We start from the raw sequence: 19,971 nt of genomic DNA, 5'->3' as shown, positions 1-19,971 counted from the left end.
AATACGTGTGACGACTTATTTTAGTAACATTATTTGCTGAAGGAAGAAAAAGCTGCGAGCTTAATTCATCTTGCTGTCAATTTCAACTCCGAAGAACTAAATTCCATAACAATAAAAAGAGCAAATCGCTTAATTGAAAAGCAAAAAGAAGAATTTTTGATCCAATATTAGAAAAAAATTCTTTTGAGAAATCTGCAGCGTGGTAAAAAACGTCCCCAACACTGGCAGTGTTTGACCGACCGATAAAGTTTGATTATGTCAACATATAAGGATACAAACGAGTCTAATTCGTTAAACTTCGACACGGAAGAAAAACACCTAACTTAACCACACGTAATGAAAGTTTTCAGAATTTCAAAATTAAAGTCGTTTACTCTTCCGCTTTCTACAGGTTTATAGATTTTCGCTTAAATTAAGTCATAATATTTAAACTCTTCGGTTATTTGAACTGACAGAAACGTAGTGATCCCGGCCGTTTAGTTCGTCCAAAAGCACACATCGCAAGCAGGTTGACTCCCGCCTCGCCTTTCTCGCCGATTCAACCTCGCTAGGGAAGTTAGCCAGAAGAATAGAAACCACCCTTTGCAGCAAGCTTTTAAATGGATTTTTCTGCATGTTAAAAGCGCGTAAAAAGTTAAGGGGAACACAGGCTGACACTTGTTGCGTCTACAGTATCTTTCACACAGTTACGCAGTATTTCCTCTGCAATTAAAAATTAAACACTTACCTTTGATTAAGCGCCCTCCCAACACGCGCGTCGTACGGCGATCAGACAAACACAGTCATACCTTGGAACTATATCACTACTGCTACCAGAAGACGAGACAAAATACCGACCAATTAAGCCTTAACTGCCTTTTTTTTTTTGGGCCCCGCCGATGATCATTGAATAGCGAGGTAGATCTGTCTAGACACAAATACTTGGCTTTATCAACCGGTTGATAAGGTAAATTGGCCACCCAAAAGAGATTCTAGAGCTGCGTTTCGAGCTTTAGCCCTTAATCAAGGCTTTGACGAACGGCTAACGCTCGAAACGTAAGCGTGCGAATCTCTTTTCGGTGACCAATTACTTCATCAACCGCTCTTGATAAAATCAAACATTCGTTTCCACTCCCCACCGACGCAGCGCCATAGTTTCTTTAGAAACTAACTCTTATTAGCTGTTGGTACATAACCTAGCACCCGGTCCATCTCATCATAAATTGTTTTTGTATCTAGACTAATTACAATCCTAAATCCCTCCTGAATGTAATGAAAAATAAAAACATGTTCTTAGTAATAAGAGGACGTTTAGTGCGCGAGTGAACAGCCTGCTAGGGTCAATAAATCAGTGTCCACAATTATACAGCGGCCATATAATTGATGTCCAAAAAGTAAAATTGGCGCTAATTGGTCGAGTAAATACTGTTATTACTGCAATTTGCATCGAAGATATAAAAATTAAAATTCAGCTTGAATGCGAGACCTAGAGGACACAAACAACAGAAATACAAAAATAAGTTTCAATTTATTCAATTTCCTTTGTTTGTGTTCCGTACGCCTCACTGTGAAGCTCAATATTGATATTCCAATAGAGGCCCTGACAACATTTGAATATCGCGAACACCTTATAGTTTCTCTTCCTGAATTTAGCCATGCACAAAAGCATTCTGTCCTATACAGCATTCTCGTCTCCAGAGCCCCCACGGTTTTCAAAATCGTAGGCTCTGGGAACGAGGCTGGTCCTACAGCTGTTCTCCGTTTCCCACTCGAACCCCCTGGGGTGGGGAGATAAAAAAAAAAAACCTTGGAAACGAGGTTGTATGTGAAACACTTGGCTCTGTGAAAAAACTGTACTAGTCAGCACACTCGAGTCTTTTACATACCCGACCATACCTCTTCGGGATGTTCCCGCCACAACCACTTCTATCTTCTCCAATTCTGACCCGATATATCCAGATGGAGAACACTTATGGGAACACGAGTCTGAGCAAGAATCTGAGAGTGTTTTCTTTATTATTATCTTTTTAAAGTTTCTCCTATTATGAGCTCCCGCACCATGCCAGTGGTATTGCTTTTGTTCAAGCATGTAAAGGAGAACAGCAACAACAAGATCATAAAAAAAAAAAAACATTTTGGATCTTGTAAGCATGGAAATCTTCATTTGATCTCAGTTTTAGTTTTACGCCCCCTTATTTACGATATTTTTTAAACAGCTGAGTACAATGATTAACACTTGTTGCCTTGTTAAGACCGTTAGTGTTGTCAACATTACTGTTGCTGCGAGTTCCAGCGCTCAACAGTTGCACCTAGATATAGCCCATGGCTTTCATGTGCTGAGAACCATTGCCCCCCCCCCCCCCCCCCCCCAACCCCAAGTGCATTGCGCATCATTGCACAGGACAGTGGAGTTAGAGGGACAGTCTCATGAAAACTTAATTTTCTTACATTGGGCAAATAACTTGCTTCAAAAACTATCCCTTGTCATTTTATATTTTGTCAATCCCTTTACCACTCACGTTAATCCCATCACCAATTTTATTTCTTCCGATAAGGACACTAATTATATAAAACTACATAGACGTTTCTTGGTAAAGTACAGAACAACCAGTAAATATTTTGTGTTGCATTTGTTGTTTTTGAAAGAGAAAGCTTTAATTTGCTTTTCATTTCATTACACGCGTCATCGTCCGCTATGGTCAAGTAGTTCAAATCTGCTGTCTTTCCCAAAGACTAAAAAGGCCTCTTACGGCAACAGGTCTTTCTCGGTCATTGCACCAAGGCTTTAGAACGATTTGCTAAGCATCATTAAACTATGTTCCAATGTGGACTGTTTAAAATCAAGATTGAAATCTTTTCTTTTCATGAAGAGAGCGTTTTCAGATTAGGGCTTTATATAAAAGGACTTGTACTGTAAAAAGCATTGAGACTTCGTTATGATGTAAAAGGGGTTATTAAAGAACCTATTGATTATTATTATTATTATTATTATTATTATTATTATTATTATCATTATCATCATCATCATCATCATCAAAGGATTGATTACAATTCTTTGTTCTATACTTTACTTATGGCTTATAGCCTTTGTGACAAAGCACAAGGAACTAAGGCTTAGTTCCTTGTGATTGTTACTGCACCAGAATGTAGCCCATGGCTTTGATGTGCCTGTGTCCGTTATCTACACCGTGCATAGCCTCGTTTCCACACGTGTTGGAGTCGTCGTGTAACCCTCCCGTACCAAACCCGATTCTGGAGTCAGAAGATACACAGTTGTTTTCGTTATTACCAAGGAAACCGATTCTTGCTATGCCATAGCCACTTTCGTCAGACATACAGTTAAACCCTTCCTTGTTACAGTTGGGCTGCAGGGAGGCTGACGATCCAATCAGTGACTTCCACGTGTCACGACCCAGTGAGGTGGCGCTGTAATTACCATCAGCAATTAGTGAGTACAGGGAGTTGGCGTGCTTGGTGATGACAATGAATCTTGTCTGATGTCCGATCTTCATACCGAGACAGATCTTAGAGAACGGTGTGTTCCAGTAGGTTGGTAGCTTTGTCTCGTGTTTGTCAAACAAAGTCTTTCCTCCTGGAAGGTTGAAGTCGACCTTGTTGCTCCAGAATTTGGAATTGAAGTGAAATGTTCGCTGTGTGGAAATAAAAGAAAACATGCAGGAATATTACAATAAGTTACAACATTTACATATCCACCTTTAAAAAACAATAGCCGAAAGCTTACTTTGATAAATCTGGCTTGAAAGTATTCGGAGTTTATCGAATTACTTTCATGACCTTCGTTAATATTTTATAAGGATCTTGAGAAAACAGATTTTGAACGATTTCCGGAGAGCGGATGGTCAAAATAATAAACGTGAATGTGAAACGTTGGCGCAGCTGAGTAAAAAAAAAAAATAAATAAAAAATAAAACGTGTAGGAAAATTACAGTAAGTTACACCTTTCCCATTTCCACCAATCTGTCGAAAGTTTGCTTTGACAAATCCGTTTTGACTGCATTCTGAGTTTCTCTACTCAATTTCATTGCCGTCTTTGTCCAATCTTTTTGGCATGAGAAAGAAGATTTTAAATTATTTAAGGTGAGCGGATGTGTGGAAAATTGCAGTAAGTTACATTATTCACATATCCATCTGTCGAAAAACAATTTGTCGAAAGTTTATTGTAATAAATCTGCTTTGAAAGCATTCGGAATTCAATTTTCGAATCACTTTCATCACCTTCATTAACATTCTTCGAGTATTTTAAGAAAGCAGATTTTGAATGATTTCCCGGCGGAGATTGAACGCTCAATAATTTAAAACTGAGAATCCACACTGACAACTCGTCGAGGTACAAAAGACATTTTCGCCATTATTTCAAATGTACGGATCAAGATTATATTGATGTGCCTATTCCTACATACACGTCAGCAAACAGTTGGTTTTCATGTAATACCATATTGCCATCAATTTTCATGACCAGCGTCCATCCGCCTCCTCCACATGCTCCAAGCCCATGGCGTGACATGTGACAGTACACAGGAACCTTCCCAGAGGGCATTTGGAGTAAATAAGCTTTGTTTCCTTGGGACCTAATAAAAAAAAAGAATTGCATTCCTTTCTGCACTAAGCTTGACCTCTAAGAAAAATACGACAAAATTCTGATTTTTACTTAAATATCTGTCGGCATTCTATTGTGGCGATAATGAATCGAGTTTATCCTTCCTTCCTTTTTGACGTAGATATGGAGGGAATCTGCTACCAAATATCCGAAAGGTGCAAAACGCTCACTTAATAACAATGAAAAAAAATTGCAAATGTTTGACTAAAGGAAGCTCTGTTAAAATTTCACAATATCAGTATGAGCCGTGCATGAAACAACATTATCTCCCTCATTTAACATATCTTGAGTTGTGCCATCATTATTTTTACCACAACTGCTTCTAATCTCGCAATCTGATTGGCTAATTTTCCGTTGTCGATAAGAGTCTAGACAACGCTGCTCGCGTCAATCAGCGCGCGGAAATTTTGACAGCTATCGTAAAAATTTTCTTTGACGTTGATATTGTGGTACATTTGTTGTAGACTCACGAGGCGCAACATTTTGACCACTGTGATGACGAATATCGTTGTCAATGAGAGTACAGACCACGCTAAACCACATTCGATTTGTTAAATAACTGCTAAAATATACAAAAAAAAAAACAAACAAACAAACAATAAAAGATGCCAAGCGCTTTTGCATTTCTTTACTTATTGCTGTTGAGACTGAACGGTTGTCTGGAAATTTTTTTACTTACTTGTGGTTATTGTAAATTTCCTTGCACGAGACAAAGGACTTTCCTGCCGAAAAGAAAACGATAGAAAAACGTTAAGAAACAAGTACACAGAGAAAGGCAAAAAATATAGTTAGAGCTAGAAATTTTCCCATTAGTTTTACACGGAAGAACAACCCTTCCCTTCTGTATGCGCGGTCGCGCCACAAGCATAGCCGAGTCATTTCATCGTCGCCTGTGCCTCTTGGAGACTCGAAGCGAGAAGCGCGCGCCAATTAATCTTTCTTATAATGATCTGCGCAAAATTTACCAGGCTTGACGGCGGGTTTCCCTTGAGAAATGGCATTTACGGCAGCTATGTAATATGTCAAAAACGAGGGCGAGTGCTTTATCACGGGTTCCAAATACCGAGAAACAGATGAAAGCACGAGGCCGCAGGCCGAGTGCTTTCATCTGTTTCGAGGTATTTGGAACCCGTGATAAAGCACGAAGCCCGAGTTTTTGACATGTCTTCTCAAATGAAACAATAAGAAATTAATCTCATTAAAATGCAAATGTTTGATCTCAGATGAAAAACATGTTTCATCTCAGATGAAAACCTGGTGGTGTTTCATCTGGTGTTTCATTGGGGTATCAAGATTCATCCACCTGACCGAAATGGAGGTCATTTATTGGCTTTTGACTGCATGAATTATTAATGAGTTTGAGAAGAGCTTATCAAACTTGTTTCACAGAGATTTTATGGCTTTCTCGACAATGTTTGAGGAAGTCTGCCACGCGACCTCGGTGGTTACAATCACGAGTACAAAGAACCAAACGTTACGGAGCACTCGCATTTTGTCGATTACACTGTTGATAAGCGTTCCTAATGTTCCCGCTCATGCAGTGTCTCAAATGAGTTGTTATGATATAGGGTCCACCTCAATTCTGTTGGGGATGTTTTGGAACGCGAAAATTTTCCTGGCAGCAGTCAGCTACAGCCAATCAAAGTTAACCACATTTCTAGTAACTTTTAATTCATTCACGATAATGTTTTCTTTCTTGAGGATAAGTCGGTTTTGAAATGAATCACTCGAGATTCGCACTTTTTCTTTAATAGTAACACTTAATTAAATAGCATTGCGAAGATTATTTCAGAGAAAAGAAATTTGTCTACGGCAACCACTAGTTCAGCCTAGTCAATTATATTAATCAATATACTGACAGGTCCGAAATATGACGGTAATTAATTCAGATAATTTCGTTTTCTCCGTCAAGACACAACAATATTTCAATAATGGCGCGACATGTATTCATGGTTTGTATAGGAATTCTGTCCGCTAAATTATTAGCACAAGGTTCAATTTTTGTACACAAGAAAGACCATTCTCTCTTACTAATTATTGAACTCTAAAATGGCGCCGACCTCAAGTAACAATTAACGTTCCCGCTCATCCGATTTTGGGGCGGACGCGGTGCAGAAGGCTGTTTTTGAAAGATAAAAAGAGCACTATCGGGGCGATAGCAACAGAAAGTTGATTGTTATGGATTCACCTGTTCGGAGGTGAATTTATCAACAAAGCTTCCGCAACAAATGATGTTAGTAATTAAACAATACGTGTGACGACTTATTTTAGTAACATTATTTGCTGAAGGAAGTAAAAGCTGCGAGCTTAATTCATCTTGCTGTCAATTTCATCTCCGAAGAACTGAATTCCATAACAATAAAAAGAGCAAATCGCTTAATTGGAAAGCAAAAAGAAGAATTTTTGATCCAACATTGGTTAGAAAAATCTGCGGCGTAGTTACAAAATGTCTCCAACACTGGCAGTGTTTGACCGACCGATAAAGTTTGATTATGTCAACATATAAGGATACAAATTAAACGAGTCTAATTCGTTAAACTTCGACACGGAAGAAAAACACCTAACTTAGCTACACGTAATAAAAGTTTTAAGGATTTCAAAAGTCGTTTACTCTCCAGCTTTCTACAGCTTTATAGATTTTCGCTTAAATTAAGTCATAATATTCAAACTCTCCGGTTATTTGAACTGACAGAAACGTAGTGGTCCCGGTTTAGTTCGTCTAAAAGCAAACATCGCAAGCAGGTTGACTCCCGCCTCGCCTTTCTCGCCGATTCAACTTCGAATTCACTAGGCAAGCTAGCAGGAAGAATAAATATCAGCCTTTACAGCAAGCTTTAAAATGGATTTTTTTGGATGCTAAAAGCGCGTGAAATGTTAGGAGGAACACAGGCCGACACTTGTTGCGTCTACAGTATCTTTCACACAGTTACGCAGTATTTCCGGCTCTGCAATTCAAAATTAAACACTTACCTTCGATTAAGCGCCCTCCCTACACGCGCGCCGTACGGTAATCAGACAAACACAGTAATACCTTGGAACTATATCACTACTGCTACCAGAAGACGAGACAAAATACCGACCAATTAAGCCTTAACTGCCTTTTTTTGGGCCCCGCCGATGATCATTGAATAGCGAGGTAGATCTGTCTAGACACAAAATACTTGGCTTTATCAACCGGTTGATAAGGTAAATTGGCCACCCAAAAGAGATTCTAGAGCTGCGTTTCGAGCGTTGGCCCTTAATCAAGGCTTTGACGAACGGCTAACGCTCGAAACGTAAGCGTGCGAATCTCTTTTCGGTGACCAATTACTTCATCAACCGCTCTTGATAAAATCAAACATTCGTTTTCACTCCCCACCGACGCAGCGTCATAGTTTCTTTAGAAACTAACTCTTATTAGCTGTTGGTACATAACCTAACACCCGGTCCCCTTTGTGTTTTTCTGAAGGTTTCAATTTACAATCTTACCACTTCACTAAGGGCTGCCTAATCTCGTACCAAAATCTTCTCACTCTTCGGATACGAAGACAAACAACTGGGAACGAGATTAAGGGTTGCCAGGCAAGGATCTTTTTTTTTGGTTCAAGCCTAAACATTAAAAGTATAATGATTACCCGTCTTATGAATGTAGAAGTGTTACTTACCAGCGCATTTTTTCCCTGCGTATCCCGGGTGACAGTGGCCGCTACTTGCGGTCGACATCTCTCCATGGCGCTGTCGGCCAATGTCAATACAGGACACCTGTGTTGTGAGTGAATTGCAATGTGTGAGACATTCCTGCAAATTGCATCGGGTTTCAAATATTTAACCGTAAAGCTAAATGAATAATCTGAAATAGAGATTTTGGAAGCCTATTTTGTTTATATAGGAGCGCGGAAGCCTTTAGACTGAAAACTGAGTAACTTACTGTTTACTGAAGTGAATTACGAACCTTTGCGTTATTGAAAATATCCAAACAAACTAAGCTTTATCAATCACAAGATAATAAGCTAACGAAGTGTGCGAGGCTTCCTTGATTCTTCCACTGGTTCCTGAGAAAATGGTTTGTAAACCTTTTTGATGGTTGTCAAAGACGCCAAAGGAATAATATTGGGAATTTTGAAATTTTATAACATAAAGGGAAAAATTTGTGAATGCTGATTCTGGTCGAAACAGAGGACGTTTTTTATCTTAGTTTTCCTTTCACCGAGGGCAAAATTACTCACTCCTGATCGGCCGCGCGGCAAAAATACCTGCTCCTCATTGACTGAGCGCGCCATTTCTACATTTTAGTCGGTTTCTTCGTTTTCTACTTCTGCAGCAACAACGAGTTCTTTCAGGTTCTTTTAAGTTGGACTATTTAAGCTGGACTGTTTGTGCCAAAAGTACTTGGAAATCAAGTGCTACAGCTATAAAGGAAATTCCTTAAGGTGAATTTTCTTTTCTTACAAAAGACAGCAAAGATTATTTTTGTCAAAAGATAAAAACTTGATCGGATGTCTTTGGATGAAAAACTGAAGTCATTCATGGCGGCGACCAAGTGCTTTCACCTCGCTTCGGCGTCCTCCACTGACGAGCGATAACCGAACCGTAATAACAGTGCCCTTTTGATGGGGGGAAGGAGCTGGTAAAATTAATCAAACGATTGCATATACTAAGCCTGACACACCTCAGAACCATCACAGATAAACATTTATTAATTATTATGAAGATTAATTTGGTGCATTGATGTGCGACGAACACTAGGGCCAAATTTTGTTCAAATCCGATAAATCTAAATAGTCTATTAATTCTTTTGTAGGAAAGGAATTCGCGTTAAGCATAGAATGGTTAGTGCCAAAAAAAGTTGAGTCAGCAACGCTTGGCGCAGTCTTTAATTAGCGCAAAAGGAAAGGAGATTTCTCTTTTCCTTACGTTTCAGGGCGTACGAGGATGCCGTTTTGTTCTTGCGCTGAGTTCTTAGTGGCGCCAAACTACACAAATTTTAAAACATGTACTATTATCTAAGATCATGGAAGAGTTTTTACCAGCGAAAAAATGAAAAAAAGGCCGCTGAATGCCTTATAGGAATTATTGGATTATGACGCCTGTGTGTATTCGTTGGCTGGTGTATCTTGCCTTATGTTAATGATTTTAAAAATTTATTTTCAGCAATTCTAACATCAGGACCAGTTTACCGTTTACACTAAACTGAACGGTGTCGAGATCTAGTCAGCGTGCTTTAGATAATCACTCGTTACACCAATCTTGTTTCGCTACAGTCTCCTTACCTCCTGGCAAGCATCAGGAGAGAGAGAGAGAGAGAGTTCTGTGGACGTTTTCAGTTGTTTGATATTTGGAGTTTGTCTTCTTAATCTTGTAGGCTTATTCAAATGTTAAGGTCCCTAATTAGTTATGACAATGGAGTCCAGCAACTAGTGGGTATATTGGCTTAGTCTTACCTTTACAGAGCCATAGTATGTCGATCCTTTCTTCGGTTTGAAATCTTTTGGTTTCATCTGCCGAGTTTTGTTGTTTAGTTCACAAATGCAGCGGTTTGCTTTGGAACTGCTTGGGTGCACGTTAAAAGACTTGCAACTACCATTGGCAATGCATTTTAGCTGGCAATCGAACTCGTCACCAACAACAGTCGTTTTAATAGCGTGGCCGACTAGAGCATGGTCTGTTAAAAAAAGGAAATATGATCATTTCATCTTTGCATATGGCCGGACAACTAAAAGAAAGGATATAACAAAGTGATTATCTTTAGTCTACTTACCAGGTTGAGTTTCAAAAACACTTCCACAGAAGTCAGAGTTTGCCACCACAAATGCGAATAAAAGTAAACTGCAACTGGCTGGAAAGGCCAGAAAATTCAGCCACCAACTGGACATAACGAACGATAAGAGACTGAGTGTGAAACCGCGATCTCGTCAATTTATCTTCTGCAGAAAACAACTGTGATGCACCTGCTAAATGATGTCAGCCCTCGTGCGTCGACAGGCTGTTGGTACTTCCTCTGCCATAAATAAGTCGCAATTCGTTCCTTTACATAATTAATTAATATAGGATTTCAGTCACATTTTCTACTTCCCAGATGGATGAATCCCAGAAGTGGTAGTTCCCAATGAAATATTCTTTTCTACTGTACGAGAATTGAATATTGTGTAAACACCGTTCACAGTAAGAAAACAGTTGAAATAATTTATTCCACAAACGCGCGTTTGTTATGATATGGTACTACAATCGGCTAGGCGCCGCCAAGTTGGTAATAATCATCCAATATCCAACAAGCGCGAGTGGAATAATTTTTTTAACAACCATGCCAAGAAATTATATTATCCAGTTTTTTAACAAAGTGTATTCCTTGACTATGCAAACCAAGATATTAAGTTTTGTTGTGTTCTGTTTATTAACGAGAACATCCGTCTTGATATTTTCCACTACGTGTGGTATGTCGTGATGTGCTGGCATTTTAAATTATTTTTAGATTTTACACAACATGCTCCATAATTAATGAAATACTTCCTAATTAAGGTTTATTATTCTTCTGTATTTTTTGAAGAAAAAAAACCCCGGATCTTCAGTGCTTATTGTTGCTTTTGTTCTATATGAATGTATAAAATCGTGTTCCCTGGTGTGAAAGAGCAGAGTAAGGAGGGACAAGAAGGCGAATGAGAGGAGCAGAATAGACTGTTAAGAGATTTGGAAAAGACGAGAGAATAGCGAGGGCGTCAAGAAATTCTCTAACTAGTATCTCTCTTTCATCCGTTTGGCAGATGACACTAATATATATATTTTTTCAACACAATAATATCGCTGAACTAACTGACCGTTAACCGAGAACTCTCCCTCGTGGCTACCAGGTTCAAAGCTAATGAACTAACTCTACGTCCTAATAAAACCAATTTTATTTTATTTCATCCATATAGAAAGTTAATCTTGAAGATCTTTCTGTTAGCATTGATGAGAACAAAATAAAAATAGTGAAACATTATAAATTCTTAGGTGCCATCATGCATTAATGGATGATGACACTGTCACAGCAACCTCATAATATTTATATTCAGTCAAGACTAAAAGCAATTACTTTTTTAATAGAATTTATGTAAGTCTGCTAATGGTTTCCGTATGAATGTAATAACCTTAGAGGGCACGAGAAAAAAATGGCACTAAGGGGGGGGGGGGGGGGGGAGGCTACCAAAAAAAATTGAGTGAAGGAGGGGGGAGGGGGGGTCACCAGCAATAATTGGCTAGTAGGGGAAATTGAAAGTGGCTCAATACAGAAACAGATGAAGAAATTGAATATTATTTCAATTTTATTTAATGCGATTTTCCTAACCACTTTTAATTTGTTTAACATACTGAGGTCGAAATCTGCATTTTATATTAACAACAACTGAGGAAATGAAGCATATCTGTTAGAAAAGCAATAATGAATATAAACTGAAGTAGACACCTATGTTTGCTCAAGTTCAAATTAATATAAAAACGTAACAGTCTCACTACTGAGTCATCCGTGGGGGAGTAGTTTTCTACAAAGTGGTTGTACTCAGAACTATATCAATAGATTGTTTAATGTTCTGTTTAATAGTACTCACTTTTATAAAGACTGTTGATTAGTAAATTATTTGAACCCAGGAGTATCAGTAGACTCAGTAGTATGCCTAGTGTGAACATCCAGATTAGTTTTTAATAATAGAACTGTTGTTGGTGACTTCAGTTGACGGTAAATCTGAGCCGTACGCCATCTTCAGAAAAGCTTGTAACTGTCATTTTTAATAGCAGTACTTTAATATCCAGGCGCGTAGGAGAGGGGTTTCGAGGGGTTCGAACGAACCCCCTTTGCAGATCAATAATGGCGGAAGAAAAAGCACAATGAGGAGGTTGAACAACTACATGAGGTGTACCATGCGAGAGAGTAGAATGTCCGCCCTGGTTCTAATGCATATCAAATATGATATGCCTGTCAATCTTGACGAGATAGTCAATTTGTTCGAAGGCCTACACCCGAGAATGATGCAGTTTACCAGCTTGGTGTATGACTGGCCCATTAAACCAGACAGGCAATCCAGCTAGTTACGCAAATCGTATAATTTATTCCAATATATCATTCGATCTAAAGAAAAGAACGAAATACATTTGAGAAACTGAACAGAATCCATCGGTACATAAACACGAGTAAAACTATCAGCTAGAATTACAGCACTGGAACTTACTTCTTTGACGATGTCTAGTAGGATTGTTTCACGGGTCAGCAACAGATAAAACAGTTCACGGTGTAACAGAAGACGGGTCAGCAAAACATGCACGTATCTTCGAATCTAAAATATCTGAACCGAGAGCAGGCCTATTCACGTGGCTTGATTACGTAACTTAGTGTCAATCAAATTCAATCAGGAAATCAAGTTAATAATTCATTGTGTTAACGAAACACTCTCCGCCCCGATAAGGGCGTAGTCCTTATCATAGCAAATGTTCGTTTAGTCATCGCCTTCAACAGGGTGAATTACCGCAATCTTTGTTACTGGACGGCTGTATTCTCCGGTGGCTGTCTTAACTGTAACGTTTCGAACGCGTCCGTCAGCTCCAGGGTATACTTTGGTTATTCTGCCTACAGCCCACTTGCCTCTCACAGCGTTATTATCGGCCACCGTAACTATGTCATCAACTTCGACATTGTGGTTCTCAACATGCCATTTCTTTCTTGGTACTAGGTTGGGAAAGACATCCCTAGTCCATCGTTTCCAGAATGAATCGACGATTCTTTGCACGAACTCTACTCGCTTACGGGAATTTCTTGTGTCCTTAAACGGACCTTGTGGCACCTCCGGAGTTGCTCTTCCAAGGAGCATGTCGTTCGGACACAGGTAAGCTCCGTCGTCTGGATCATTGGGGATGCGCCCGATGGGACGTTGATTCAACAGGTTCGTGATCTCTAGAAGGCAGGTGTATAACTCGAAAGGCGTCAGAAGTTGTTCGCCGCTTGCAATCTTCAGTGACCTCTTACAGCTCTTTATAAGGGCTTCCGCGCATCCGTTTTGGTGCGGCGCAGCTGGCGTTCTGAAGATCCACTTAATGCTCTTTTCTCCACCAAACTCGCGTAACTGATTGTCATCTAGGTGTTTCACCATCTCTCTCAGTTTGTTAGCGGCCCCAACCATCTGTGTTCCGTTATCGCTCAATATCACTGCTGGATATCCCCGGATTGAAAAGAATCTACGAAGAACTTGGAGAAACTCCATTGTAGTTAGGTCAACTGCTAATTCTAGATGGACAGCTCGGGTGTTTAAACACGTGAAGATGACGTCATAGTGCTTAGCCGTCTTGTTTCTCCCTATTTTAACGTTATAGGGACCAAAGTAATCACACGTGGTGTAGTAAAATGGCGGTGTGTGTGGTGCTAAGCGGAGAACAGGAAGGTCTGCCATTAGTTGCGTCTCAGCCTTATGTGCCATTTTGCGGCAGAATCCACACTTAGATTTCACGGACTTGCTTATCTTGTTCGCTTTCAAGATCCAAAACTTCCCTCTCGTTTTGGCTGTGGTCGCTGCTACACCGGAGTGTCCGTACTGATGAGCGTGTCTTGTTACCAGCAGGAAGATCCGGTAATCACTTGGAAGAAGGGCGGGGTGCCTAGTTTCATAGGACACGATAGCTTCATCCACTCTTCCTCCAACTCTGATAACTCCGTTTTCATCTTTGAACGGGCTGAGCGATTTGAATTCACCTTTATCCAGTCGGCTGTATAGGGTTGTCTGTGCTTGCTGAAGCTCTTCAGGGGTCAGCGGTCCTTCTTGTCCCTGTTGGTCGTATTTTCTTAGCCGTATCTTTACTGCTAGTCTGCGTATTCGTGCCGTCACACGGATCAGTTTTCTCCAGCTTGAGAACTTCTGTGGGTCAATACCATTGCCAGCTTTCGGTGCTGTGACTGCGGTCAGTATCTGCATCTGACGGCGTTCCATGTCCACATTCGGGGTTGGCGGGGCTGTCGTAATCGGCCATTGACTTTCTGGTAGGTATAAGAACTCCGGGCCATTCTTCAATCTGCCTTGTAACTCATTAACGCGGATCCCTCGCGACAGGTCGTCAGCTACATTATCCTCACTGGGTATATGCTTCCACTGGTTTGGATCTGTGTTACTTTGAATTTCTCCCACTCTCGAGGAGACGAACGGTTTAAACCTGCCTGATGGACTTTGAATCCAGGCCAAGGTGATCGTACTGTCGGTAAAGAACTTAACATCTTTGAACTGTTTCCTAGATTCTTCCTGAATAGATTTAGCCAGGCGACTTGCGAGAACGGCTGCTTGTAGCTCCAAGCGCGGAATTGTCAGCTGTTTCAGCGGGGATACTCGAGACTTTGCTGCGATGAACTTCACTGCGTAAGTATTGTGATCCTTTCTCTGGCGCGCGTAGGCACATGCTCCTAGTGCGTCTTGCGATGCGTCAGCGAAAACGCATAACATTGGCGGTTCCACAGCATTGACTACCGTTAAACATCTCTCGAAGGACACACTGTCTAGTTCCCTAATTTCCTGGAAGAGTGAAATCCAGCTTTCCTGGACTGCAAGTGGTACCTCGTCATCCCACTCCAGTCCCAGCTGCCACAGTCTTTGCATTCCTATCTTTGTTCTCACGATGAACGCTGCTGCAAATCCAATCGGATCGTATATGCGAGCGACTTGACTCAGGATCATTCTTTTGGTAATCTTCTGTACATGGTTTGGACTGTTTTCTAGCTTCAGTAAGTCTGCTGTCACTCTGAAGTGGAACTTGTCTGTTTTAAAATTCCACAGGGTTCCCAGGACCTTCTCCTCATCTCCTTTAAACATATCAATTTCCTTCTCTGTGTCACCATTCACTTTCTCTTTGAGCACCTTGTTAGAGATCCACTCTTTAACTTTGAATCTTCCCGTCTTCAAAACATTGTCTATGTCACTTGTTAATTTCCGAGCTTCCTTTTCTGTCTCTACAGACTCACAGATGTCATCCATGTACGTATTGTTCGTGAGCACTTTGGTAGCTTCTGGGTAGCCTTCCTTGTTCTCTTGCGCTGTTTTTCTTAGAGCTATTTGCGCCATGGCGGGTGCAGGCTTGTCCCCAAATGTCAGGACTGTTTTGACAAAAGTGTCAGGCTCTTTTTCTGTTTCCATATTTATCCATAGAAAGCGGTGGACATGTTGATCTCTTTCGGGAATAAGGATCCGATGATACATCTTGGAGATGTCTCCCACTACTGCAACTTCCTTCTCTCTAAATCTTAAGACAACCCCAAACATGCCGTTTAAAAGGTCGGGACCCTTTTTCCAGTAATCGTTCAGCGTATGTCCTTGAAATGCAGAGGATGAATTGAAAACAATTCGAACAAGTGTACTCTTCTTGTCTGGCCTCAGTACAGCGTGATGTGGAATGTAATGAACAGGACCATGATACTCGTCTTGTTCTTGCTTTGAAAGCTTTCGCGCAAATTTCATGCTTTCCATTTCTTCCAGCTGTTTACAGTAAGCTTCAGCTTGTTCAGGATTTCTTCTCCGCCGTCGTTCTGTTGACTCTAGGCGTTTTATTGCCAAATTTCTGTTGTCTGGCAGCTTTCCTCCACGGGTAAGGGATCATCCATTGGCTTTCGACTTTGAAACACGACTCCTCTATGAGCTTGGCTTTTTCTCTTTCTGCTTGAGTCAGTTTGTCTGCATCGCAGACACAAGGTTTTACGGCCACGCCCATGGCTTCCGTTGTCCAGAAGTCTGTTAAGTCAATTGGTGGGGCGTACTTGACGTGCAATATGCTGGTTACGTCACAGATCTGCTCTGGTTTTCCTCCAAAAACCACCCATCCAAGGGGAGACTTGCGAGCTAGCAGGTGGTCCACTTGTCTCGTTTCACCAGCATGCATGTGTACGTGATCAATGCCGATCAACAGGTCAACGTGCCCTTTCCCACGGCGAAATCTTGTGTTCGGTACGCCAAAAACCTCCGGTAAGTGCGAGGTTTTCACTGCCGGAATCTCGTCACTGATGCCGTGAATGCCGATTGCTTTAACGGTAAAACGCTTGTTGTTGTCAATACAGGTTAGCTGAACATTGTATTCCTTTGTTTTAATTGTTTCGTCCTCGCCACCAACTTTAGTAATGGTTATGGACACATCCTTTCCTTTCAAACCGAGAGTTTCAGCGGTACCCTGTCGGATAAGACTCACTTGAGCGCCCGAGTCTAGAAGCACGTTTCCGCATTTAAAAAGACCGCTAGCGCTGCCAATGTTAGCAGATAAAACGGGAAGAATTGCTTCATTGGTACTGACTGTATTGGCGATGCCAATCTTCACAGAATTGCTCTTGTGTAGGAGTTGATGGTACTGTTGCGGACACCGCGTTCCATTCTCCAGTTTTGCGCACTGTTGTTTGCGGGTGCAGTTATCCATAGTGTGTCCTCTACCAGCCCTTTTCAAGCAGCTTAAGCACAGGTGATTTGCCTTTGCAGTTGCAATCCGTTCGTCAATGCTGAGGGATATGAATTTCGGGCATTGATCAACCCAGTGTGATGAAGTTTTGCATAGCCAACATTTGTGCCAAACAGGTTTGTCGTTATCAGACCTGAAGAGATTCACAGGGCGTTTGCCGGATGAGCCCACTCTGATTGGCGCTGTAGCGCGCATTCGCGATTTCATTTCAACATTCATCCAATTCATCAACGCTTCAAGGGTAGCAGGTTTCTTTTCTTTTTCCAAATCTCTCGCCCAGACTTTTCTGTCATCAGTGCACATTTTCTGTTCAATTATGGACAGCATGTGGCTGTTGTTCATGTCACCAGGTAGACCAACTTCTTTTAAGGTATTGTAGCATCTTTTAACCAGATGTACGAGGTCGCAAAATCGAGCTTCCTCCCCTTCCTGTAAAGCCCGCCGCACACGTGAGGAAAGAGCTGAGCAAAATGCCTCGCGAGGCAGATAGCTCAGCCGTTTCCTCTCGTGTGCGGCGGGCTTAAGGCTTTGAATTGAACAATGTCCTGAGTTACAGTGTCTGACACAAATCTTGGGTCGCCATAGATTGCGTCCAGATATTCCCAAGCCGCGTCATAATCGCTTCCGATTCCCTTAATGAGCTCATTCGAGTGGCTTTTCTCGCAAGCACGTACGCAGGACCGTGATTGAATCTCGTTTTGAACACTTCGCTTCTATTGCGTGCTTGAAATCTGAACGAAAGATGGCGTAATCTCGGACATTCCCAGCGAAAACAGGAAGCTTGGGTTTTTCCAGTTTAAACGTGCAGGCCCTAGCTTCAATAGGACTTTTCTGTACTTTCTCTGTACCGGCGGTTGACGTGGTGTTGTTCACATTGCCTTCTGTGTTAATCGGCGTATGATCAGTTGTCTGGACAGTGGTAATTACTTGTACCGAGTCAGCGTGAATTGATTGTATAATTTGCATTTCATCGTTGTGAGGCCCGTCGCTTTTGCTAGGTGTTGCCGACTGCATATTTGACATTCCGATCATACTTGACTGACTGCTCGCGGTTTTCTCCTTATCTTCACCATTTTGTAAGGTCTGTTTCTCGGGACTAACTAAACTGTCTAAGTACATCTTAGCTCGCATTACATAGTTCATGAAAGAACCCTGGCATTCGTTCATCCAACTCTCAGCTTCTTCAAAATCCTCATCATCATCTATCAGTGTCGTGTAATTTTCATGCTTAACTACCAGGTCGTTGTACGCTTCTTCAACTTTACTTAAGGTGTCTCTTACCTCCGATTCTGGCCTTTTAACGTCAACAATGTTAGTCAGCCAGTTACCACTTCTTGTGAAGGTGGACTTTTCGTTCCTCCGGGCTTTCTTTGCTGCTTTCAATTCGTCTTCTGCCATTATCGGGCTACGCGTCTAAGTTCCACACGAGTCCAAAGTACACAGGAACCATCAACCATTCATCCCTTGGGCCAACGGGTCAGCGTAGAAATCGAATGAAATGGCCTATTAAACCAGACAGGCAATCCAACTAGTTACGCAAATCGTATAATTTATTCCAATATATCATTCGATCTAAAGAAAAGAACGAAATACATTTGAGAAACTGAACAGAATCCATCGGTACATAAACACGAGTAAAACTATCAGCTAGAATTACAGCACTGGAACTTACTTCTTTGACGATGCCTAGTAGGATTGTTTCACGGGTCAGCAACAGATAAAACAGTTCACGGTGTAACAGAAGACGGGTCAGCAAAACAGGTCAGCAAAACATGCACGTATCTTCGAATCTAAAATGTCTGAACCGAGAGCAGGCCTATTCACGTGGCTTAATTACGTAACTTAGTGTCAATCAAGTTCAATCAGGAAATCAAGTTAATAATTCATTGTGTTAACGAAACAATGACTATCAGCAGATCGAATAGCTATCAGAACTTGACAGGGCGCGGAATGTACATTAAACTTTCTTGTTTAAGTTGAAACAATTATGCCGTAGAAATGATGTATATAGCTCAAAAAGCTGCTGTAAAACAAATTTATGATTTGCTTAAAATGGGTCTCAAAATGCAGGAAATGAGGTTTCTGGGAACCTAGATTTTCAAAAATTTCCGGGGGAGTATGCCTCCGGACACCCCTAGTAAGAGCGCCTCCGGCGCTCAGCAAGATTTGGGGCTCAACGAACACCCCTATCTAACCCTTAACTACGCGCCTGATATCTGTGTGTCCGCTGTTTTTCTCTGTTTAATATGACTCGTAATCGTTGATTGGTATGCTTCGATCCGTATTTTGTTAGTCAGATCTACGTGTATTAATTGTTTCTACTCGAAGGGGAGTAATTTCACGTTAACCATTTGCTTGATTAATTTTTATAGTTCCTTTGAGAATCTAAATGGAAATTTAGAGTTTGCCGTTGCCGTAAACGTGTTGCTATCTATAAAACGTTTTTTTAAACAAGAGAAATCTTTACCTAAGCAGAGAACGGTAACTTTTTAATAGTATTGTAAAGAAATCACAGTAAGAATTACGTTTATCTTTGATATAAACCGTACATTTAAGCGTTTTGTTAAAGTTAGGAGTACGATTTATTTCTGGTTGGGCGGGAGGGAGGGGGGGGGGGGGTATTAGAAAAAAAAAAGTTTCTGCTTGGGGGAGCCATGTGGAAAAAAATTGCATGCTAGGGGGGGGGGGCATACAGTTTCGTAGTGGCAATTAACCAAATCCCACCAGCCCCCCCCCCCCCCCCCCTCCATGCTCATAAAAAATGAACGGTCCTCAACTTGCGTTTTCATTTCGATCATTCTGGAATAAAATTGTCTTGCTAAGCAAGCAGGCGCGCTTCGCTGGATTGAAATTATTTTAAGATTATTTTTACGCTAAAAGGGACAAAAGTAATGATCTGCTTTCTCAGATTTGGGCGAGGGACAATTTCCCTTGGGTGGTGTTGATCTGTCTTGGGC

General features: G+C 41.1%; 3 protein-coding genes and 1 pseudogene across 8 annotated transcripts in view; all 4 read right to left on the bottom strand.

The window, feature by feature from the left end:
• LOC146487481 (putative skeletal organic matrix protein 5) overlaps positions 1-11,275 on the bottom strand; it is an 88,939-nt gene extending 77,664 nt beyond the window's left edge. Inside the window, exons 1-2 of the mRNA XM_085088477.1 lie at positions 10,335-11,275; positions 10,018-10,238 (exon numbers count right to left, since the gene is read on the bottom strand). Of these exons, the coding sequence (XP_084944603.1) occupies positions 10,018-10,238; positions 10,335-10,449 (336 nt within the window). The 5' untranslated portion in view covers positions 10,450-11,275. The remainder of the gene's footprint in view (positions 1-10,017; positions 10,239-10,334) is intronic.
• Positions 3,099-19,971, bottom strand: part of LOC146487469 (putative skeletal organic matrix protein 5) — a 133,240-nt gene continuing 116,367 nt past the window's right edge. For 2 of the 6 annotated variants that reach the window (XM_085088218.1, XM_085088210.1), the window contains 3 exons: positions 5,277-5,319; positions 4,433-4,568; positions 3,099-3,629 (listed from right to left, as the gene is read on the bottom strand). In XM_085088218.1, the coding sequence (XP_084944344.1) occupies positions 3,111-3,629; positions 4,433-4,568; positions 5,277-5,319 (698 nt within the window). In that variant the 3' untranslated portion in view covers positions 3,099-3,110. Of the gene's footprint in view, positions 3,630-4,432; positions 4,569-5,276; positions 5,320-5,562; positions 5,607-7,563; positions 7,797-19,971 lie in introns of those variants that run through there. The other 4 variants (XM_085088248.1, XM_085088226.1, XM_085088236.1 and 1 more) reach the window with 4 other exon arrangements.
• LOC146487480 (uncharacterized) lies at positions 12,635-16,037 on the bottom strand. Its single transcript, XM_085087838.1, has one exon. The coding sequence runs from the start codon at positions 16,030-16,032 to the stop codon at positions 13,039-13,041; it is 2,994 nt and encodes a 997-aa protein (XP_084943964.1). The 5' UTR covers positions 16,033-16,037; the 3' UTR covers positions 12,635-13,038.
• LOC146487479 (uncharacterized) lies at positions 16,076-18,910 on the bottom strand (annotated as a pseudogene).

The sequence above is a fragment of the Pavona decussata genome, unplaced genomic scaffold (genome assembly GCF_977016875.1).
Source record: "Pavona decussata unplaced genomic scaffold, jaPavDecu1.1 SCAFFOLD_16, whole genome shotgun sequence".
NCBI lineage: Eukaryota > Metazoa > Cnidaria > Anthozoa > Scleractinia > Agariciidae > Pavona > Pavona decussata.
Note: the sequence above shows the minus strand (reverse complement) of the source record. Positions and strands in the feature narration are given on the sequence as shown.